This window comes from Siphateles boraxobius, unplaced genomic scaffold (assembly GCF_051911475.1).
Source record: "Siphateles boraxobius isolate OS27281-9 unplaced genomic scaffold, OSU_SipBor_1 39, whole genome shotgun sequence".
NCBI classification, from domain to species: Eukaryota; Metazoa; Chordata; class Actinopteri; order Cypriniformes; family Leuciscidae; genus Siphateles; species Siphateles boraxobius.
This window is the reverse complement of record NW_027509019.1, coordinates 4,369,285-4,393,998: the sequence shown is the minus strand read 5'-3', so window position 1 is coordinate 4,393,998 and position 24,714 is coordinate 4,369,285. Positions and strand designations below refer to the sequence as shown.

Here is a 24,714-nt window from a genome sequence, read left to right as displayed (position 1 = left end):
TAGTTTATTAGGCTTGTACTATGCTTGAATTTTTAAATGACTCCTTCAGACAGTAGCAACCATTAAATATGTTTTTTAATCAAAATGTCATTACATCCTTCAAGCAAATTTATTTATTTATGGCCCCAAAACGGAACAGGAAATATCACATTCAGAAAAAAACATGGCATTTTGTGACAAAGACAAAAACAGCTCAGTAGGCCTACTAGGCCTACGGTAAGAAATAATGAAACATTAATCTGATAAATAGTTCAAGTTCAATTTTATTTATGTATTACAACAGACCAAATTGCTTTACAGAAGAACATTAAAAGATATAGCATGCTTTAAAAAATAAAACAAGATCTAACATGCATTATAAAAATGCTATTTATAGTTAGCTATTATTGAAATACAAAAATGATATTTGCCGTCATCTCCCATTCGCGTGATGAGCTCCCGCTTCTTTGCGCCTTTTTTGACTCAGGCAAATTCTACGTTCACCCTAGAATGAAAATTAACAATTTACCCACTGTTGGTTTTACCCGCGATGACGTTTGGTAAAAGACTAATTGAAATTCAATATATTATTAGGGAAAATCCTGGCCGTTGGTTTGTGCACGGCGCGCGTTCATGTGACTAATACATTTAACATCGCAGTTTATACCGACTCAGGAAAAGCAAACAAGTTGTAAAAAATATAGTTAAATAAAAATGAGAAATGAAATTGAGATTGAGATTTAAGATTAACTTACCTAAAAAAACACTGCTCGAATGCCCGAATGCTTTGTCTGTCTGTCTGTTTCGCGCTTGATATGCCGCGCTTTCTGATTGGCTGTTGGCAACCAATGTTAGGATTGTCTAGGCAACCAGTGGAGAAATTTAAGCTGACCAAAAATCAACATTGATTCAATGTTTGTCTTTTCAACACTGAAAAACATTGAATTATCAACATTGATTCAATGTTTGTCTTTTCAACACTGAAAAACATTGAATTATCAACATTGATTCAATATTATTTTAACATTGAATTTTCAACATTGTTCCAATATTATTTTAGCATTGATTTTTCAACATTGATCCAATGTTATTTAGCACTGAATTTTCAACCTCAACCAAAATGATGATTCTGATGGAATTTCAACATTTAATCAATGTCACCTTGCTATCTGGGCTGCTAGATGAATTAATGTAAATAATAAAGCACAGGTCACTCGTTGTAATTTTGTTATGTTTTGATTAAACCAATATTAAAAACTAATTCATACAGTATATGTTTGATATATTTGCACAGATGTTGGAGTTTTGGTCAGACTATATTTAGTTTTTTTGACCCAGGAATATATTTTTCTTACTCTTGTTCTTGTGGAAAGAAATGGGTCTCTCATGACACACATTAATTATATAAATCATCATTATCCTCAAGTTTCACTATATTAGTGAGGATATTATTTGATTCACATGTGAAACCAAATATACTCCATCTCTCTTTAACTCTGAACCAAAACTGAGAAACTTCTCAACCTAAAACAACATATTTGAACATCAATGTTCTTAATATAATTTTGCTTTTGAAACTGATTGTACAACGATAGAGTTATTTTATTCATAAATTAACAGTATCAGTGTTTCCAGCTTTGTTTGGTTGGTTGGACTGAGACTTTCCGTGAAATGAACACGGACCCTTAGCTCAAAATCCGTGGAAGTTTCACGGAATCGCCGAAAATTCCGTGATGTGCCCACGGAAGTGATGCCTATGTAAGTCAATGACAGGCAGCATCCGTGGTCCACACACGGACAGTTACAACACACGCGCTCCCCCAATTGACGTTGTTCTATAATTTGTAAATGTATCGCTTTAAATATTCTGAGTTTACTTAAAGTACTTTACTTTAAATATTTAGTTTAAAAGTGATTTTAACTTGATATTGCATTGTTCTGCCGTTGTTTGATCGCTAGGATAACGTCTGGTCACCCTGAATTCCGTGACCGTACCACGGAATATTCAGTCGTCGCCACAGATTTTTTCACCTTCACTGGACGAGATTGCCTATTGCTGATTTTGACACTTTCAGTAGGCTATTCAAGTTGTCTGTGTTTGTGATGCATGTAGCCTAATTAAACTGTGAACCTCTTATCTCCACTGACCAGTATTTTTTTTCATCCATCCAGTAACGTTACCAACATCTCATCCTATGTAGCACCATCATGTACACCAAAAAATATAGAGGAAATCGATTTTTTTTCTCCAGTATTATTTCCTAAGTAATTAAAGCATATAGCTAGGCCCTATCCTGAAATCCGTCTGATATTGTTTCAAATCATCTTGTGTGTAAACAAAATGAAAAAAATAATTTTATCATATGCATATGTTCAGATTTTTGTTACCGAAAATATATATGCAAAATTGCGCTTATTTAATGAGATAATGCCTACTTTGCATAATTAAACATACACATTTCAAAAACTTATAATACACTGTTTTTATATACTTAATTGTGTAATTAATCAACTGAGGAAGTTTCATGGTGATATCTATTATTTTAAAAGTTTACCCTATTCACCTATAGTGTCTCGCATTAATGTGGACATTATATTTTTTTCTCAGAGATACTGTATATCTAATTATGCTTTCTTGTCTGTTCTACAGATTATTTGCTTTTTACATATTATCTCCATTGCTCTATCTCTATCGTTTAAAAAAACAAAGGCACTTTTAAGAGCCACTCTTTCAATCTCTCTCGCTCACTCTGTTTCTCTCTTAAGTCTCTCACACTTTCTGTCTCTCTCTCTCTCTCTCTCTCTCTCTCTCTCTCTCTCTCTCTCACTCACACACACACACACACACACACACACACACACACACACACACACACACACACACACACACACACACACACACACACACACACACTCATCTTCATAACTGTATAGTGTGTCTATTGTCTGTATTTTTGTATCGTATAACCATGTCAGAAAACCACCCAGGAGTCTTTGAAGATCCCAATGAGGCCAGGGTGAGAAATTTTGATAACTTTACACCCATATCTATGTCAAATAACTTTTGGTATTACATATTGTTTGTTTGTTGTTGTTGCTGTTGAGGTATGATGTTCTAGACATTTAATGTATATTGAAATAGTGTAGTATTTTATATCTTGTAGTTTTTGATTTGTGTTTTTTATTGTTACTTACTAAAAAAGCGTCCATCAAACATAACCATAAGTTAGCCAAAAGTCTGCTTCTACCCTAAGTATTTCTTGTTGACCTGCATTTGTGTCCCAGCTTTGTGATAAGCAGACAAAGATCCATACACAGCCACACCAAAGCACTTGTAATTGTTTTTAATGTTTTTTTTTTAATGTTTTTTTTAAATCTTTAGATCGAGAAGCTGCACGCAGTCGGCTGGAGGCCTTTGCTCCTGGTGGAATATCCACACAAGAAGGCCAAAATGATCTTGCCTAAAGATAAAGTGTTGGGCAAAAGTGCACAGACCTGTGTGGAAAACATTTATGAAATTTTTAAAATGATGGTTGAAGGTAAGACTATATTTATATACTATAAACTTTATATATGTATTTTTTTATATATATTATTATTTAGGGGTAGATGGTGTTAAGCAATGATTGGAAATAGTAAGGGCAACTGTGAAACTTCTCTGATTATATGAGGCATGTGGATTTTGTATTATTTTGCCTTAGCTTTCACATTTTGACTTAATTGCGTATAGTAAATTTTTTGTGTTTGTATTCTTCTAGTGAATACAGAACAGGCAACAGACAGTAGCCATGAGCCTGAGGAGGCTACTGTCACTCTAAATTTTGAGATAACCCCATTAAGAGAACAAGGTGCGTTCGGCCCAGATTTGGTGCCTTCACTTTATTGTGTTCTCTGAGATTTTTGTGAAAATATGCTTTAGCAGCAGATGTCTTTTCACTACACCTATTTAAACTTTTATAAGACACAATGTCACCATCTCTCCACTCATCCTCAGATTCAGTAGCCACAATATCCGTGGACCAGGGGGCTGGGACTGTGGCTGATTTTAACAAACCTCCTACTGGACAAGGTCTTAAGCTCTTCAGGTTTATTTATGTTCTTTCACAAAATTCACAAAGAATTTCATTTTAGCACAAAATAATTCCTAAATGATGTTAAAATTTCCTCATTAGGGCTTAGCGCAAATTTTTTTCTCCTAAAATGTTGAGATACTTTCATCCCTAAGATTCTTTGTGAATACAGACCCTAATTGTACTGTATATTATGTAATCTGTGTATACACTTTAGAGAGACAACATCTTCTTTGCACTCATTCTCATCCTCAGATTTGACAAGCGGCATGAGTTTGGACCAGGGGGCTGGGACTGAGGATGGTCCAGAATGGTTGCTTAGCCCTCCTCCTACAGTACAAGGTTTTACAGTGTCCTGAGTACTTCCAACCATAGCCCTGTTATTTGAGCTCACTGTATGCTGTCAGTGGGAACAAGAACGAGAGAATTTGGTACAACATAGACCAAACAGAGAACATGAACTTTATTTTGAATGGTACCATGAGAAATTAAACTAAAAGTGAGCTCATGGTCTCAGATGGTTTGCTATGTAGTCTATGCTGTACCAAATTCTCTTGTTCTTCTTCCTACCAACAGCACTTGGGAAGCTCAAACAACAGGGCTATGGTTGGATGTACTCTGTAGTATTGCTTTAAGCTCTTTTTTTCAGGTCTCTGTTATGACCTAATTGTATATTATGATAGACAATGATATCTCTTCACTCATTTTAGATTCAGTAGCCGCAGTATCTGTGGACCAGGGGGCTGGGACTGTGGCTGTGGCTGATCAACCTGCTACTGGACAAGGTCTTAAACTTTTCAACTTTTCTGTTCTTTATCTTTAAAAGAATATGCTTAAGCTTCAAATATCTGTACTGTACTGAACCAAGTCTATTTGTTTATATAGGGAAAAGACGAAATCAGAGGAAGAGAGGTCTGAAATCTGACATCTGATATTCTGTCATCTTTTACATTATCAACACAAAAGTATTAATGGAATTGTTGTGCAGGTCTTCCTGATATAATTGGTTTAATTAATTTCCATATGAATTGTATGCATAGTGTTCATACTGTAGATACGCAAGTTTTCAAGTATTAAGTATTTTCTAAGGCTACATTTGCATTTGGATTATCATCTATCATTCACTACTCTATGTTCTTATGTTGTACAGTGAGAACAAAAGATTGCCCCCACAACAATCGGGATGTGCACCCATACCGTGGGATAATACGGACAAGGCAGAGAAAGGTAGGATTGGAGAGGTAGTTAGATTGTGTTATCTGATATGATGTCTTCCCTACAGAAAATACATCTTGGCTAGTCTAAGCATGTTTTGAAACTGGTTTGATCAGCCATTTTTTTTTACCAGTTCATGTTTTTGCATGAGATTTGATGGTTAAGTTCGTTTGACCATCTTATGATTGCCATTCTTAGCCTGATACACCAAACGCTTTCACATTATTTCACTTTGTGAAAAGCACCTGGGACCTCATTTATAACCGTTGTGTACGTACAAAACAGGCCCTGAAAGAGGCGTACGCCACTTCCGACGCATAAATTGTGATTTATAAAAACAAACTTGATGGGAAAATGTGCGCACCTGCACACAAACTCTGACCCATGCATACGAACGTTTTGGAGACGGAGTAGTTTGGCGACACCGATGGTGAGATGGAGTTATATTTTTTTTGTTAATTTTAGAGAGAAAATCTATAGAAAATTATACATATACAGAAAGATAATACAAATATAATTTCACTCACAAAGCCTGTCACTTGAAGCAAATATCCACACCTTAAATGAGCGCCAGCGAAAGCGTTGGGCCGTTTAGTTAAACTGACGCATATCTAATGGCGGATGAAGTAAAACCGTAAATCTTCATTATGAGCCCCAATCATACAGTGCATGTTCACAATAGCATTTTAAATAAAATGATTTAAACTATGTTTTACTTCTGATACAAACATTTTGATTAAATATGTCATTCTCATTAATGGATTTAAACACATAAACTACATGAAATTTACTGAGGAGTTCAAACATTTTTTATATTCAATAAATATAAATATTTGTCGTGGATGTAATGCTTTTGAAAATTTTTCCTCATGCTATATATGGCATGCTATCTTTTAATGTTTTAACTACAGAGAGAATTGCTTACCATGATACTAGCAGAATGTGCAAATATAGCCTAATGCACAACATGGTCTATCTGTTTCCATTAAAAATATAAATCAATTAAAATACTATTTGGCCAGTGGAAAAGATTGAAAAAAACTTTCTCTGAAATTTATTTTACACTATTTGATTTATTTATTCAAAAACAAGGCAAGGATAGGCTACTAAATGGTTTTTATTAATGTAATGTGACAGCACATCCGTATTTCATATTTTCCTGATGTCTTGTACCGTTAAACATGTTATCACATGGATGAATAATCATATGCAAATGATATGCAGATGAGGATATGCATAGTAAAACTAGGCGTTGTAAGCTCATTTATGGTTATTTCGGGGAGGAGACGGATGTGCGCACAATCTTCTGCTGACTGGGATTGATAAAGTGAATTCTGCGCAGATTCTGGCGTACGAACGGTTTTATAAGTCTGGCTTTCGGGCGCACGTACACTTTTAGTAAGGATCCTACGCACAGTTTTATAAATGAGGCCCCAGGAACCTATCCATTGGGATATTTGCTTCCTGGTGGGCAGATACTTTCTGCTTCAACCAATTGCTACTTGGTCCTATGTTACATGCTGGAACGCACCATTTTCTCTTCCAGCCCACTCTAGCTTAGACCATCCAGCAACCAGCATAATTTTTCTGCAAGGTTTAAACTACAACTAACATCATATAAAACTGTGAAAAGATATTTGATTTAAAAAAAATCTTGGCAAAAAAAAAAACCCTTAAGGCTCTTGCAGTGCCAATTTAGAAGTTGTCCTGCATCACGGGGTGTGAGTAACTGAGTGCTAGTGCTCCTTCTTGGGCACACTACTCAAGGCTCAGGTACCCCAGTGGCATGCCACTGAACCATGACATGTTCAAGTTACTTAGCATCATAAATTAAACTAAAGTGTACCATAATAGGTGAGACCCGCATCATCTGCTTAGATGTCAGCAAAGCTAACCACTGTATCTGTTGTGATCCAAATGCAGCAGTTTTTTTTATTAAATAAACTAGAACAATGACAAAGACTAAGAATAAACTTGAACTATGACAAAGGCTAAGACTCCAGAACAGACCCGACAACATGCAACAGAACAACATCAAGAACTCACAAAGACTGAGCTAGACACAGGGCTTAAATACAAAGGCAAACAAGCTAAACAAGATAATGAGGGGAGTGGCTAATCAGAGACACCTAGGTGTCTCTGATTAGCCACTCAGATTAGCCACGCCCCTCAAGATAATGAGGGGGAGTAGCTGCGTCCTAATGTGCATACTATCAATCCTAAATAGTATGTGACATTAGTAATTTTAAATACTATTTAGGGCATAGTATGCACATTGGGACGCAGCTATAGTCTTCCTAGGTGTCTCTGATTAGCCACTCCCCTCATTATCTTGTTTAGCTTGTTTGCCTTTATAATAATAGACATAACGGGAACTGCTAAACATGAAAAAAGACAGGGGAACACAGACAGGAAACATGACAGAACCCACACCGTGATAGTATCTCCTGTAGTCACAGTGGAGTGTGTCCTATTGCTAAATTTCGAATGCATGTCCATAGTGAAATTTAGTACCAATTGTATCACCAGGGAATTCTTTGTTGTCACGTCTATAAAATTTGCCCTTGATCCATATCTCTAAACATTTATTTTTAAATGCCTAGAAATATTATTTAAAGGTCCTTATACAGTATTTGATGCGGAGAAAGGGTGGGAACCCTCTTCCCCGTTAACTACATGATGTTTGCTATCCTGACAGACTATTGCTTGCAAGTAATCAGAATATGGACCAGATTGTTGTTCTGCGAAATATTCTCGTTCCTATTATCTTTACCGGTAATCGTGCAAGACTGGAAAAACTGGTTAAAGAACGACCACTGCTCAGTAAGACAAAGGACCTAGCTGGAAATGAACATTTGACCTCCCCTCATACAGTCTCACCTAATCTACATTTCATTCTCTCTCAAGAATACATATGGTTTAATGTGAATGATTATCATTGAGTATTATGTTTAGTATCATTTAAAATGTCTCAGAGTGACTGGTACAAATGTCTCATTTCCAAATAAGTAAAACAAAATGTAATAAGGTTTTTAGAAGTTTGGAGAAAACTGGCACACAAAGGAAGATAGGCAAAGTTTTTTTAGATCAATTATTGAAAAGCACACTTAATTGAGTGAGAAATTGTTTGTGTAGGCAGGGAAACAATTTTTTATTGGTGCATTCTCCAAAACAATCATGCATTAGAGGCCCCCTCGAAAACTAGATGTCACATCTCAAGGGGGTTTCCTCTTACAAAAATTACTGAAATTATTTGAAAACTGATCAACTAATGTCATTCCAAATCATTAAATTTAAGTTTGCATTGTAATTCTGTATGCAATATTTCATGTAACACGTTTCCATGTCTTTTTTTGCCTTCCACAGGGGAAGACCGAACTCCTGTATGACTGGATGCCCTGTGATCTATGGTATGATACCCTTGCTTGGACAGTTCACCCTTAGGCTGCGTTCACACTGCAGGGGCTTAATGCTCAATTCCGATTTTTTTGAAAAAAAATTTTTTTTTTGCAAGGCCGTTTACATTTCCAATTAAATGCGACCTTTTGTGATATCCTGTGTGAACGTGAAATGACCCAGAAGTGACCCGCATGCGCAGAAGTGTACTCAACGGTCAACAACGTCACTTGTTGTTTGCGGAAGTTCCGATAAGAGCCCTCGAGTTTGGCCTGAATAGAGTTTGCCAGAAGGTTGGTGGTTTAATCGCCGGTTCCACCTGACCAAGTGTCGAGGTGTCCATGAGCAAGACACCTAACCCCAGCTGCTCCCGACGAGCTGGATGGCGCCTTGTATGGCTGACACCGCCGTCAGTGTATGAATGAGAGAGTGAATGTGAGGCAAAATGTAAAGCGCTTTGGTGGCCATTGGGTCTGTGAAAGCGCTATATAAATGCAGTCTATTTACCATTAATTAAATCAGAAACCTCGCTTCCCTTCCATTGACTGGTCTCAGCATCGTCCACCATAGTTGTTGTTTATCTTCTCATTCCCGCCTATTAAACGCAGAATTATGACGTTTGTCGCGTATCAATGACGTGCGGGTCGGATACATGTGACCTGGCCGTTCAGACTGAAGTCGCATTTCAAAAGATCGGATACGTATCGGATTTGGACCACATACTCAAGTGGCCTGGGTCGTATTTGAAAAGATCGGATCTGTGTCGTTCAGACTGTCGTGAAAAGATCAGATACAAGTGGGGCAAAAAAATCGGAATTGGGTCGTTTCAGCCTGCAGTGTGAACGTAGCCTTAGTATACCACATTTTTACATTGCAATGCACAACACAAACCTTCGTGTAACTTCAAAGACAACACGTTGCATGGCAAGCAACTAAACCAGTTGGTTAGAACTACTGTGTTTGACAGATGACATTGAGCCAAAAAACAAAAAAAGGAAAATAAACATGTCTCAAGTGTATTTTGACATTTAGATTCAAGGGGAACTGCTGAATAAGAACTATTGACTTATAGCCGTAGCTTGTGATCATGATAGTTGTAATGGATATACCTAAAGTTGTGTTTACCACACCCTTGACTATTCATTACCAACCCTACTCTCACTGAGTGCTACATTGGTTTAAAGCGAGGCCAGACAAGATTGCATTATCAAAATTCTGTTTTTAAGTCTTTGCAATCTACTTTATACTACTGTATACTCTATGTACTACTATCTAAATTTTATTAGGTTATGAGTTAACAGTTACCAGTTGTAAACGGTGTTGTCTAGAAATTTTTCTTTGTTTATTAAAATCTCTAGATGCTATTTTCATTTTTAGGCCTATGGTTAATCTTAACATCACTCCTATTGAATACCTTGTCTTACATCTTAATTACTGTACTCTAATATTGTGTAATAGTGTAGTGTAGACGTTACAGCATTGAATGTTAAGTCATTATTCATACCTTTTTCACTAACAACCTATCTCTTGTCTTTTTTAGCGGGAAAACCTGGCCTCCAACCTGGCAGACGGCTTGATATTCACTCCAGTTTTATTTGTCTGTCATAAACCTACACAATGCAATTTTATCCCTGTCTAGTTTGTTTTTTATGTTATTTGTTCATTTTTGGTTGGTTTGTATTGTTTTAATAAAGATTTGTATTTACTAAGCTTTTCTATGTCATGTCTAACAGACATCACTCACACTCATGTAAGTGACCTAGCAGAGATCATTGTGTAGTACTTTTAATAATAGGATGTACATGAAGATTTGAATAAATATACTAAGCTTTTCCTTTAGTAGGCATCATACTAACAGCATTTGGGCTTGTTGGTATGAAGGACTGGGGACATTTGTATTAAACATGACAGTTTATTTTATAATCTCTTGTATGTTGACAGTTTGTACAACTTATCAGTTTGTCAGGAGTACTGGAACTCCTTTTCATTTCATTCCTTCCTCTTGCTGTCAAAGACTGGTACACACTATATAAAGTCCCGTTCAAGTCGCGCACCAGTCTTCATTGTGGTACCAATGGTTACATTGCAGAAGAGTTTGGGCTGTTAAGTAACAAACGTTTACTTTAGTCTCTAAAATGGGAACTTGGGGCCCGGTTCTGTTGCCAGGTAAAAAAAGGACACTGCAACCAGGCTGTGGGCAGTTGACAGACAGTAACACTTGGGGCACTATCTTGTACCCAGCGCAATTGACTTTGTACCTCGGTGCATGTATCATTCCTATTTTGCACCAACACACAGCGGACTTTTCCCTCCACAGATGCAAACGTTCCCTGGTGCTATTTTGCAGGTTTAGAAAACAATCACGCCACTGACCAGGAAAAACCTAGTCTAAAGTCAGTGGTGCGTTGCGCATGTTATGTTATTTTAAGGGCGTCTGCTTGGCCATAATCAATGCGCATGCACTTTACTTTTCTCATCTACACACAGATGCAGCAGTTCTCATTTTTATAAAACCATGTACATTTTTACAAGGGAAGATATTCACATACGAGGGAATCATTGTTGTGTCCATGAAGATGTAAAAAAATAGGCATAAATCTAGCTAGCACATTTATCCAAATTTTTAAACGCCTGTTTGAACAAGGCTAATTTGGGTGGGTTTCTATGGGAGATGGGCCCCATACAATGTCACGTCTTTTTCCTGCCCTGACGAGAACGCTGCTCTCCTCGGTTGTGAACTGCTCCTGGCGCACATCTGGCAAATCCTCTATTATAATCAATGGAACAAGCGCACCTGCTCTTAAAGGGAATGTGAGATGTCGCTCTGATTGGTTTATTTCATGTTAGGCCCAAACCACACCTATGAGTAATGTAGCTACTTCATTTTAGATTTGCGCCCAAGAATCTCGCTGGTAGGCTATAATAGCAACAGCGCCCAAGATCCGCCCACAAAGTTACTTGCGTTTCACGTTTGATGTTTCAGATGTTATAATAGGGCCCATTGTCTCTCAAACATGGTTCAAGTTATGTATGAAATGGGGCTCAGCTCAATAACAGTCAGTCATTGCTGAATTGCGATGACTTTAAACAACAAAGCAAAATGCTCCAGGTCATGTGATGAAATGTCATACAGTAATCTACTAAGACAAAGCAGGCTGTTGTAGGCTATACAATGAATCTTCATATTAATTTCTAACTTTAATACACTACAGTAGTTGCTAGAGGTGAATGCACTCTAGATGTGATTAATATGGATTCTGTCCTCCATTCATTTGTTAAATAGGGATGTTTGCTAATGCCAGCCATAATGGACAGAATCTGCCTTATGGACAATAGTGTATCTTCTACAGGTTATTATTAATCCTTCCTACAGTGTCCTCACTGTCCTGTCCCATCAGTTTCCTCATCATAGTGGTAGTTATAACTGGCCAGTCTATTGCTAAGTCACAGGTATAATGTCCTTTTTCCTCTTGATGTTCAGCAGACCATCTTTATAGAAATCACAAACTAGACTTAATCTACACTTTAACATGGGTAGTGTAAATGCTGAAAAAATATTGAATTTGTCCTTGCATGATAGTGGTTAAGCTGATGTGTATCCAGGGGAGGGCTGGGTCAAAATAATATACAATGAAATAAGACTTAATTAGGGGGAAGGGGGATTACAACAAGAAGACCTTTAAATATCCTTTTTTTATTTAATTTTATTGACTGGAAATTATGCATATATTAATTATTTCTAAATAAACAGAGACTTTTGTGTCAGTCCTCTCTAATTTCCATCCAGTGCGACTGTCTGTCAGACCTTCCATACCAGGTAGTGATGAATAAGATATATGGCATTATAGAAGAGTTTGTTTACACATAACATGTCCAGATCATGTCTGATCAATGTGTTTTTTTGTGCCTGTTCATAAGGTAGGATTTTAATATCCCATTTAAATTCAATTCATTATGTCTGATGTGAGACGCCATAAATGTAAGAGTATCAGGGCTCAACTATAATAACTGGGACTTTGGCCTCCTTCTCAGGATGAAATTTGCTGTTGGTATACTCCATTCTACATCCCAATTCACCTCCATGGAGCACTGAGACTCATACTGTATCTGATGGGACTGATGATGGGGGTATCACCTGCAAACTTGATCTTGATCGTTTCTCCTCCAGCAGTACGAGCAATAACTGTACTGTACTGTTGCTGGTGGTTTGCACTCCTGATCCACTGTCTCGTGACCTGTCCTGCGCCACCCATCAACTGTCTTGTGCCACCTGTCCTGTGCACTGTGCCACTGACTTGCTGTCCCATACACTGTCCTGCACAACTCATACTGTTTTGTGACACTTGCCTACTCTCACATGGCACTCACTCAATATCCCATCTGATGTGCCTACTGTCCCTAGTCATTTGTCACTGTCCATGGGTTAGGTTTCGGATTAGGTTTAGGTTTTTAACAATTTATAAGTCTCACGGGACAGTGGTGCGGGACCATAGACCAGTGGCACAGGACAATAAGTGAGTGGCGCAGGACAGTGTACTGGACAGTAGGCGAGAAGCACAAGCCACCAGCGACAGTAGAATACAGTTTTTGCTCCTACTACCTCTCTACAGCCTTCTGGTGGCCTATCCGTATTGAGGGCATGTTTCCATATTGTTAAAATTGACCAAATTAATTATATGAAAGTATGAAGTGACACAGAGCTATATTGCCATTCATGAATTGCAGGCTGGAGAACAGATTGAGAGGATCTATCATGTTATATGCTAAGCTATGCACGCATAGGTGTTAATTGACTCCAAATGTAGCAGAGTAAACAGCCAGGCTGATGGCATTTTCCACAGCCTGGTAAGCAAACTGATAGGGATCCATGAGTGATGATACAATGGTGTGTAGCCTGAATGCAGACCAATCAAGTCAATCAATTTTTTTGTATCCAAATCAAGTAAAATCATAATCAACTTGGAGTTGCAGCTTATCCTCGCTTTTAAAGACACATTCTACTTTCCATTTTCTGAAAAAAGAGGATGTCTGGCAGGTATAGGCCTACTCAATGAGGAGTTGGTCGACTCGTAAATTGAGCAATGTCTAGGGATGAGAGATATGAGGCTGTAAAACAACTGTGCTGGTGGACATCTGGCATGCAGCTTAATTATACTTTCAGACACTAGCTACGATCTTGTTGTCCCGTTTCCAACTCTGAACCAATCACCACCCTTACTGAAATGATCACTTTTTTTCATATTAATTTAAATACTATTCTGCTTGAATACATTGGTTTTGAATATATGAAAAACAAGATCCGTGGCTTTTTATCAAAGCTCTAACCTGTCAAGTCAACACAGCATGTTAAGTACTGCCAAGTGACACCAGGTCCCATGGACAATAATTGACTTTTGATATCACCAGTGCCACTTCAGCATCCTGAAGAGTTTTTATATTGTGACAGTATACTGTAAAATGTAGATTTTCAATGAAGACTACTAGGCAATTATGTACTTTATGCACTTCAATTACAATCACAAATAATTTACAACATTTTCAAATTCACATTCAAGTTTATTGTAGCCATTTCCACAGTTGAAGAAATCTATCTTTGTGTGCTCACATGTACCACATCACACATCCAACACACAAGAAAATTCAATAGAGCATAAATGAGCTCCATATTGTCCTTTAAGTGCTAAAGTTGAGGTTGAAATGTCACAGTCCAGAATGCATAAAACAGTCCATGTCCAACAGTCCATGCAGAGGGCCAATCCATTTAGTAGATATTGCATTGATATTAATGTACACACTCATGATTGTAGTATATGAAGTTGCAGTGCAAAATAATTTCACATTTAACAACACCTAATGTTGATAATTGAATTATCATAGTGCATATTTACGTGTCTGAAAGCTTGGGGGTTAGCCTGGTAATAAAAGTTAGCCTGAGTCTGGCCATTCGGTAGCGATAAATTATTGCTTGCTGGAGCTTGTTGAAGTTTAAAAAGATAGGATCAGCCCTTGACTGATAGCTTGTCTTGGCTGATAGTATTCTAGCTCAGCGTTCACAACTCCTTGCCACCGGAGACAACCAGCTCAATGGAATCAAATCCAAACTAGCACTGTAGGGAGATGATAATCGAGCGGAAGTGCATAGGAAGGCGTGGCCAGGCAACCTGGGGTAGGTACTATCCCTGAATCATTAATCATCAACCAATATTGTTCCTTCTAGTGATGCCTCTGTATCTTTTGCCTGATGTGTGAAGAATGAACAAGCAATGTTCTGGGTAGTTGTTATTATTCAGGAAGGGTGAGAGATAATGGAAAGTTCACAGATTTTAAAGGGGTGGTTCGGAATTTTGGACATCGGGGCTCATTTCCAAGTGAGCCTTATTGTTATTTATCAGTGGAGACAGTTTTCAAAAGTTTTCATCCATTCGTTCAAGTTGCATAGTTCGCCGGTGCTAGGCTAGCGCGAGTCAACGGTATCTGCTAGCCTGCCATTAAAAACAGTTTTCCCCCTCCACAGTACACCAAAAGCAAATAAATTATAACGCCAGACTATCGATGTAAATGTCTGTTGAGAGAATAATGTTAGAAATCAAATTACCCTTTCATTGCATTGCAATAGTTATTTTGTTCCTTGTATTTATTAGCACAGTCTACAGCAGCGGCGGAGTGATATTCAGTTACCTAGGCAACCGAGACTAAAACTAGCTAGCTAGACGTCCCCGACTGTAGTCCGCTTCTGTTCTGTGTTTACTTTTCGGCGCAGTACTACTAACCGGAGCAAAGTAAAATACCGCCGCTGCTGAGAAACTAGTTCCTGTAAATGTAATGAGATCATTGAGATGCAAGAGTAGTTTGATTTCTAACATTATTCTCTCAACAGACATTTACATCGACAGTCTGGCGTTATAATTTATTTGCTTTTGGTGTACTGTGTCGTGGGTAAAACTGTTTTTAATGGCAGGCTAGCAGTTACCGTTGACTCGCGCTAGCCTAGCACCGGCGAACTATGCAACTTGAACGACTGGAAGAAAATCTTTGAAAAATATCTCTACTGATAAATAAGACTAAGGCTCACTTGGAAATGAGCCCCGATGTCCAAAATTCCGAACCACCCCTTTAAAAACAAAACAAAACAGAGTGGTCTCCTTTCTAATCTTCTTCTGACTCTGGACTACTAAAGTCATATTCGTCATCAGTGTCCGTTCTGCATTCTGTGTCCTGTATCTGGAGGTCATCAACTATAGCACTATACGTGCTCACAGCTTGTTGGCATAAACTCTCCAGTGCAGAGGACCTCCGCATGAGGACACTTTTCCAACCAGCTGCAGCATCCTCTGACATGTCACCAAAATCTGTAACATACATAAACATAAGAATAACAAGTATTGTTCCAAAATTATAGCATGTAGAACCACATATGACAGAATCATGTTACTCAATTTCTTGTTTTTTGTTTTGTTTAGATTTTTTGGTTATTGTTGCAAGAAAACTTAAACACGGAATACAAGGACATTTTATTGTCATATGCATAGTTATTGTATGTAAGAAATTCATAGAAATTGTATGTGCTTGACATCCTATACTTTGCATAAATTGGGGGTATAAAGTGCAGTCGGGGAGGGATGGGGGTTTGCAGAAGCTGTGACTGTCTGTGTGTAATTGGGGGGGGGGGGCTATGTTGAGGTGAGGATAGGGCAAACAAAGTGTGAGGGTGGAGCAGAGTGGTATGACTAATATAGAAAAAACAAAACTTGTGGCTCTTTTCCACAGACTGGTACCAGATCCACTTGACTCTGGTACCAAGCACTTTTGGTTCCACCTCTGTTGAAGTTCCAACAATGATGTGTAGATAGCTCTTTGGTCATTGTTATCGCTAGCATCATAATATTAACGTTCTGAGCAGGCCCTCAGCAGCAGCTTAGTGTTAGCAAGACAGGACGGCCGATAGAGTAAATATTGCCATCTCCCCAAAAACATGTCTGTATTGTGATGAATTCAGAATACTGTTGATTTTATTTGTTCTGCTGTAGTGATTGATGTTACCAACTTTTACACAATGGTGATGCTAAGATAGTTTACTTCAGTGTTGCTGTAGCAACCAGTTACATGAAATGGTACTTTTATGCAGTGGAAAATGAAACCAAAAATTTGAAAATAAACCAAGTAGAGTCATGTTGAGGTGAGTTGAACTGATAACATTCAGTAGAAAAGGGACTATACATATGTTAGTGAGAAAAAAAACTCCAAATTTGACTTACAGCCCATTCTGATGTTCTCTTTCAGCTTCTCCACTCCCTTTATCTCCTTACGAAGAGACGTGATGTGCTGAGACATCTCCTTCACCAGGATACTCTGCTCCTCCTCAAGGCGTCTAACTAGCATCATTTGGTCAAAAATAGACCGTTTTAACCTGAAGGAGCGACCTTTAAGTAGAGGGAATTGATGGAAAAAGTGATTTAGTATTTATGATGGTTAAGTTATAAACCCAAACATACAAGAGAGAGAGAGAAAGATATATATATATATATAGAGAGAGAGAGAGAAAGAGAGAGAGAGAGAGAGAGAGAGAGAGAGAGAGAGAGAGAGAGAGAGAGAGAGATTTTCATTGCAATAAAATACTTTTTTTTTTTTATTAAAAAATAAAAAAGACAGGCATACATTTTAGAGAACATGTCAGGACTACCATACCATCCTCACGTCTCTCCCAAGGCAGGATGTAGTCCTCTGTCAAATTGGAGGCCAACTCCTCGTCAATTGTATCCTCTGCAATTGCATTGTACAGCAGGATCTTTTGTTTCAGTTTTTTTTTTAATTCTCTTATTTTTCTTCTTTTTCTTTGTCTTGTTTGATTGCTATCTGCAAAGTGAAATAAGAAAAATTTCAGGAAAACAGTTTTTGTTTGTTTGCATTTACAATGTGCCATTTGAATATTAGTCAACCAACCATTCTGACGATAGAGGTCATGCTTCTTGCGTAGCAGGGCCACTAAGATGCTCTCTATCTCAGCCCTGAGATCCTCTGTTGCTCCCTGTTCTGTTGTGCTAACTGGCTCTAAATAGGTAACACAATTAAACGATTGTTTCATTTAAAATGTCTGATCACCTTATGTAGTTCATATTTGAACAAAGTAATTAACAGTTGTATTTGTGAAAAATCTGAGCGCTACGCATGATTTACCTGTGACTGCCCACTGCTGAACATCACACACCCACTGCTGTGCTGTTTGTTCAGTGATGTCATTCTTCTGGCAGAAATCACTGAAGCTAGCAGCTTCCAGCTTTGCCCTCTCGGAGATCTTTAAATCACACAAAAATAAAAAAATATCATGCAAGCTTTCAGCCAATCCCGGGATCAAGAAATTCCTTCATCTACAGTTTATAAATGAATGAATGAATGAGCTTATTGCAGATGGATGGACTCCAGCTCTGCTGTTTGTTGTTAAAATGTATGTTGTGTCAGGCAAGAGGACCATTGGGAAATGTCCTTACTTTGATGTATCTGCGGGCCAAGACTTTGTGAAGGTTCTCTGTCTTTTTTCTGTTCCACCCCATGGCCTGTTGAGTGAGCATATTCTCTCTCCCTGTTTAAAAAAATAAATCTGCATGCATGATTGGATCAATTTACTTGGGAAAGACCATTGCAGTTAGACACAACCTAACACAACAAATACTTTAGTGCAAGGAGAACAGGAAATTACATTTTAGAAGTCAGAAATACCTCATCACAGAGTATGGTTTGTAATGTGTCATACCAACCTGCTTTTGTCATGTACTTTGTGACAAGAGCTGCCCTGGAGAGAAAGCTGTTTACCTAGATAAACAATACAGAAATTAAATGTATTCCTATTTTATATTACCAAAAAACAACAACAAATAAACAAAAACATACTGTATGTAAATGTGAACGTGTAGCCATACTTATTGTTGAACTAATATCTTATCGTCAACTAGCTCTCCACCTCAGAATGCCATGGAAACTAAAGCGACCACGCCCTTTCAGCCATAGCCATAGACAGCAAAATAGGAAAGATCAAGCCCAATTTTTCAAAGTTGGGTCTTGCCAATTGGGTCTACATTTTAAAACATCACAATGACATGCCAGAGCTGTGACAATCGGCATTTTCATAGAATCCCATGAAACTGGGTGATGATTTTGCACTGTCACCAGCCTGGTGTGTCAAATGGGGTCCTACTGGTAGGTTGGAAAAAGTCTACCATGGCCTACTGGTTAGGGCCTTGGGCGTGTGTCTCGTTCGAATGCCGACCAGGAGGAGGGTGGTTGTGTGGAAAGTGAAAGTGGGTGGGGAAAGTTGTTGAAAATCGCTGTCCTGTCCACATCCACGGCTAAGGTGCCCTTAAGCAAGGCACCAAACCCTCCACTGCTCCCCGGGCGCCGCATCAGCTGACTGCCCACTGCTCTAGTGGTAAGGAGTTAGTGTGTGTGACCTCACTGTGTGCTGTGTATGTGCGTCTCTAATTCACGGATAGGTTAAATGCAGAGACTGAATTTCCCTAACAGGATCAAAAGTGTGTATATAATTAAATAGTGCAGCTCAGAGGGAACATAACTTGAAATAGTGATGTATCATGCAGACACCACCACTACTCACTTTTTACTCAGAGGAGACATAATGTGTGTTGCACTTGTGAGATAATGTGTGTTGTGCTCTGATGGTCATTCGAGCAAGCATAGATCTTTGTTTGATACCCTGATGTGCATTATCCTTCACACTCTGCTTGTCTCACACATAAATGTATCAGTGAAGTCTCCTATATCTACATAGTTACAATAATGTCGGTGATAACATACTTGCTCAACTTCCTCTCCAACAGTGTTCCCTGCTCCATCCTGATTCCTGCCGCCCCATCTCACCTGCAACATAGTGTTGGATTAATTTCATACCATAACTTTAAAAATCTAATGTTATGCAATCATGGATTATGTGCACATTAAAATCATTTTCACATTAAAGGTGTCATATTTTATCTGCATAATATACTACACAAGATATCATAATCAAAGACTTACAATTTAGTATATTGCCACTAATACCAGATTAAAATAATAAAAAACAATCATTGCTCGGCTTTTCGCATTAGCTGCCTGCTGGCTACTGTTGCATCTGAATTTCAGTAATTTGAGCTTTGGCATGCATCACACTGAGAAATGGCCTCATTTCCATCAGCGGTTGAAGATCTGATGATTCTTCAGTCACTTTGCTTAGGTATGGCCAGTACCTAAAAAGAAGCACAGCATTAGTAGGCATTAACCAACACTTTGCCTGGCCATCAATATAAAACAACTGAAAAAAAAAGCAGGCACTTGACACTTAATGTACAGTAGGTTGACCGAGTTTCAATATGACAGAGAAAAATTACCTGCAGACAACATCCATGCAGAAGAAAGTGACATTGGCCCTCTCTGACAATTCCCTCTGTAAAAACATTGGGTAGGCGAAGACCTCGCCCCGGTAGTGGTTCAGTCCTCGCAGCAATATCCCGTGTCTGATACACAAGAGGACAATATGGTTAATGATCAATTTACACAATAAGACCTGTGGAAAACAAAGCTAATCAAAACCCTCTATTCAAAGCCTCTCAGTCTCTCTCAGTCTCTCTCTCTCTCTCTCTCTCTCTCTCTCTCTCTCTCTCTCTCTCTCTCTCTCTCTCTCTCTCTCACACACACACACACAGACATTTCCCCATCAATCTCTACATATGTGACTAACTGAGATTTAAAACAATCTTCTAGGGAAAAAAATCTGTTAAGGGGATTTACTTTCCTTCCCATAAGGAAATTTAACATGACTCTGATACATTTATCCACAAATGAGTTTCCACAGCGTGTAACAAATGGCATCTGTACAATTGCACACTTCTGATCTACCCACATACCTGCAGACTGCCACTTGTATCCCCTCTTCATCTATTTTGGACGATGATTTTTTTGACGTCTCCTTACTCGCCCTGAACCTTGAAACGCCACATGTTCCACTGTTATCTGCCTGTAAAGTCAGATATCACTCGTCTTAACAAATAGAAAACAGAAAAGACACTCAAACATAAGCAGTAGATATACTGTCTTAATATGCAATATTTGACATACTCTTGTCATGCTGCTGCCTCTGACATTGTTGAGAAAGGCTGATACCTCCTCATCTTTGGCAAGAAATAACCCCTTGTACAGAGAGGGTTCCTCATTCCTGTCCAATAAAATTGATCACAAAAAAAATCCTCTTTTAACTGACCAAACATGACTCTACATGCAACTAGATGTAGACCACAGCTGTGGTTTTGATATTGAGATTAATGCCTGTATAATATGAACATACCCTTTTGATTTTTTGAAGCGATAATGTTTGCGATTGCCATCGCAACACACTGCCAACATGTCTGGGTGACATGCTGGACAATAAAAGTGATTTACTTCACACATCACCTCTTCTGTATGCTTGCAAAAACAATATTCGAAAAAGCTTTTCTGGAACGTATCTGCACAGACATTCCCCGGCTATGACATAAAAAAAATTGTGTTTACAGAAAAGAAATATTACAATATTACAGTAATTTGATTGTGTGTAACAATGATTCAAGCAGATTTACCCTTCCAGCCTGAACAGAACGGTGCTCCAGTAGCTTTAAAAAGGCATGCCTTGACATCGAAGGAGCCGATACTTTGATGTGAGCAAAAGCTTCAAAGACATCAAAACTATATAGTGTCTGGCAGTTTGTTGTGCTTGGCCAGTAACGGTACCTGAGGAGCTCTTTCACCCCTGGGGTCCATTCCACAAGGCAGGTAGGACAAACTTTACAGGGCAAACAGACATCATATCGTCCTGTCAAAAAAGAGACACATTAAACGTGTTTCACAGAATCAACTTTTTCCAACTCAACTGTCCCTTATTAATTCACTGTAGTATTTGATATGGCATTAACATTTGGCAATTGGTATATTTCTCAAGAGAAAAGCTTTGCCTTGATGGCAATTGTTAACTTCTGCGGTACTACGAAACAAAAAGCAGGACTTTCCAAACTTACCATTCATGGTGACCACAGAAATATGCTTGCCAGAGGTGACCTTAATCTCATGGGTGCACTCACATAGTGCCCTATGTGCGGGCAATGGCAACTGATATACTGCAATGCAAAGAGGTTGTTACATTTTTCCTCAATCGAGAAGGTATATCACTTGTCATATCAGTGATTCAAAACCAACATCTACAAAATAGACAACTCTACCATGTCATTATCACTGTTTGCTTACTAATAGCACGTTTCATAGTCAAAGCCAAACAAAAACAATTTCTTCAGTCAAAGAGTGATTCAAATTAAGAGTTTAAACCTTTTCCATTGACAAAGTATATCAACAAAGAATATCTGTGTAATTAGTAATTACCCTTTACTAGTCAACACAAATTGTTAATAAACACATACCCTGCTCACAAAAGTGAGGCTGGCCGTTTTCACCCATCACCACAGCCTTTGTGGGGGGAATAGGCTCCAGGTAGCCGTGGAAAATTGCCTCCCTGCCATGGAACACATTCTTTTTGTGAGCCTCCATGTCGCATCCTCCACATAGATACTCCATGTCCAGTGGCACACAATCCAGGCACCTAATTACTGCCTCTCCGGCACCGCACCTGTGACATTTTTGGTAGAAGTCTCTTTCAGCGGACAGTTTAGCATCAAGCAGCGCTGGCCTTGCTGCTTTTGCCCTTGTATCAGCGTGTAGCTGCCGCTGTGCCCATGCTGTTTTTTCAGCTGCCACATTAACCTCAACCGAGTCAAGAGTGTCCCTCAGCTGTTGAAGACACGTTTCTGAAAATAAATGAAAATAAATAAATAACTGTTAAACAACCCTTCGATTGAGTGAAGGCACAATAGATAAAAATTACATAATACTGAATGGTACGACAATAATTATGACTTAAAATCTGACTTTGACCAAGCCATTCACGACAGTGTCCATTCAATGTTGGTTTAATGTACTGTATATGGACTGGATCATTGTATCACAAACCATTGTATCACAATGGTCTCACAAACCGTGTAATATGCTTCCGATAATAGACCAGTTTGAAATGAAGAGTTGGAGTGTCTATCACTTCCCAAAATAGGCAAGAATTTCTAAAAGCAAGCTATGCAAAAGCAATGAGTGCAGAATTGTAAAAAAATAGAATATAATGCACATGTTCTGTCTACAACAACAAAATACAAACACAAACCACTTTTAATGTAGTTGCGTGGAGAAGAAGCGTGAGACATCAACAACAATGAATCGAGGAAAAGTTTACAGGGTCATTAGAAAAGTTGTTGATATGGAGGAATAGGAAATGTAGTTATAGGGATTATACAGACATACTCACCAAGACTTGCAGTAATCTCTTCTTCGATCTGAGGGACTTCCTCAGACACTGTGTTCACTTGAACTTCAGAAGCTGCAAAGGCCAATACAATAGGTAATCTATTCTATCAGGGTCTTACTGTAAAGCATCATATATTTTAGTCCAGAAAATTAACAATATTCAATCATACATCTGGCTCAGTGAGCTCAAACCATCTTTTCACTCACCAACATTTAGATAATTATCATTATTAAACTATAACAGTGCTATAAACAACGAACCTAATGCACGACGTTCTGCTTTTTGACGTTTCTTACGTCTGTTACTTGTGGCCGCTGCGCTTGCGACTGCTTTCCCTCTCATAGTCCTCTTTCTTTTTTGAGGGACATGGCTTCCCATTGTCATTCCCAATATCAGACTTATGGTTATGTTTGATGGACGCTTTTTTCCAAAGTAACTAACAATAAAAAACACAAAACTAAAACTACAAGATATAAAATACTACACTACTCCAATGTCCATTAAATGTCTAGAACATCATACCTCAACAGCAACTACAACAAACAAACAATATGTAAATAGTGATTTTCAGAGACATGGGTGTAAGTTTATCAAAACTTCTCACCCTGGCCTCATGGAGAAGAGCCTTGCTAATTTCAGCAGCCATATGGCCCCTGACCTCATTGGGATCTTCAAAGAATCCTGGGTGGTTTTCCGACATGGTGCATGCACAGATACAATACAAAAATACAGACAATAGACACACAATACAGATATGAAGATGAGTGTGTGTGTGTGTGTGTGTGTGTGTGTGTGTGTGTGTGTGTGTGTGTGTGTGTGTGTGTGTGTGTGTGTGTGTGTGTGTGTGAGTGAGAGAGAGAGGAGGGGGTGGAGAGAGAGAGAGAGAGAGAGAGAGAGAGAGAGAGAGAGAGAGAGAGAGAGAGAGAGAGAGAGAGAGAGAGAGACAGAGAGAGAGAGAGAGAGAGAGACAGAGAGAGAGAGAGAGAGAGAGAGAGAGAGAGAGACAGAAAGTGTGAGAGACTTAAGAGAGAAACAGAGTGAGCGAGAGAGATTGAAAGAGTGGCTCTTAAAAGTGCCTTTGTTTTTTTAAACGATAGAGATAGAGCAATGGAGATAATATGTAAAAAGCAAATAATCTGTAGAACAGACAAGAAAGCATAATTAGATATACAGTATCTCTGAGAAAAAATATAATGTCCACATTAATGCGAGACACTATAGGTGAATAGGGTAAACTTTTAAAATAATAGATATCACCATGAAACTTCCTCAGTTGATTAATTACACAATTAAGTATATAAAAACAGTGTATTATAAGTTTTTGAAATGTGTATGTTTAATTATGCAAAGTAGGCATTATCTCATTAAATAAGCGCAATTTTGCATATATATTTTCGGTAACAAAAATCTGAACATATGCATATGATAAAATTATTTTTTTCATTTTGTTTACACACAAGATGATTTGAAACAATATCAGACGGATTTCAGGATAGGGCCTAGCTATATGCTTTAATTACTTGGGAAATAATACTGTAGAAAAAAAATCGATTTCCTCGATATTTTTTGGTGTACATGATGGTGCTACATAGGATGAGATGTTGGTAACGTTACTGGATGGATGAAAAAAAATAAACTCATTTTGAGAAAACATTAAATATTTGTAATGTAAAAATGCATACTTTTTTTAGA

General features: G+C 38.2%; 3 protein-coding genes and 1 long non-coding RNA gene across 7 annotated transcripts; 1 reads left to right on the top strand and 3 right to left on the bottom strand.

The window, feature by feature from the left end:
* Positions 1–3,215: 3,215 nt before the first annotated feature.
* Positions 3,216–10,291, top strand: LOC143703968 (uncharacterized). The gene is made up of 9 exons (XM_077197412.1): positions 3,216–3,518; positions 3,738–3,827; positions 3,974–4,048; positions 4,305–4,391; positions 4,760–4,834; positions 4,935–4,961; positions 5,200–5,276; positions 8,631–8,674; positions 10,201–10,291. Exons 1-9 carry the CDS (start codon positions 3,431–3,433, stop codon positions 10,235–10,237), a joined length of 600 nt encoding a protein of 199 aa, XP_077053527.1. The 5' UTR covers positions 3,216–3,430; the 3' UTR covers positions 10,238–10,291.
* A 5,454-nt stretch (positions 10,292–15,745) lies between these two features.
* On the bottom strand, positions 15,746–19,556 carry LOC143703967 (uncharacterized). Of its 4 annotated transcripts, none has more exons than XM_077197409.1 (8): positions 19,476–19,556; positions 18,413–18,467; positions 18,146–18,237; positions 17,835–17,952; positions 17,601–17,708; positions 17,316–17,513; positions 16,916–17,080; positions 15,746–16,009 (listed from the first exon to the last, which is right to left on the bottom strand). In XM_077197409.1, the coding sequence occupies exons 1-8, from the start codon at positions 19,536–19,538 to the stop codon at positions 15,807–15,809; spliced, it is 1,002 nt and encodes a 333-aa protein (XP_077053524.1). In that variant the 5' UTR covers positions 19,539–19,556; the 3' UTR covers positions 15,746–15,806. The 4 variants fall into 4 exon arrangements, with proteins under 4 accessions (XP_077053524.1, XP_077053523.1, XP_077053525.1 ...); XM_077197408.1 differs by having other exon boundaries at positions 19,467–19,550; XM_077197410.1 differs by having other exon boundaries at positions 17,346–17,513; positions 19,467–19,550.
* Positions 19,557–19,767: 211 nt separating this feature from the next.
* LOC143703905 (uncharacterized) lies at positions 19,768–20,856 on the bottom strand. The gene is made up of 4 exons (XM_077197381.1): positions 20,763–20,856; positions 20,552–20,661; positions 20,036–20,161; positions 19,768–19,894 (listed from the first exon to the last, which is right to left on the bottom strand). Exons 1-4 carry the CDS (start codon positions 20,769–20,771, stop codon positions 19,768–19,770), a joined length of 372 nt encoding a protein of 123 aa, XP_077053496.1. The 5' UTR covers positions 20,772–20,856.
* Positions 20,857–22,075: 1,219 nt separating this feature from the next.
* LOC143703966 (uncharacterized) lies at positions 22,076–23,360 on the bottom strand. The gene is made up of 3 exons (XR_013191507.1): positions 23,283–23,360; positions 23,023–23,094; positions 22,076–22,474 (listed from the first exon to the last, which is right to left on the bottom strand). It is a non-coding gene; the product is annotated as an uncharacterized LOC143703966 (long non-coding RNA).
* Between the last annotated feature and the right edge of the window lie 1,354 nt (positions 23,361–24,714).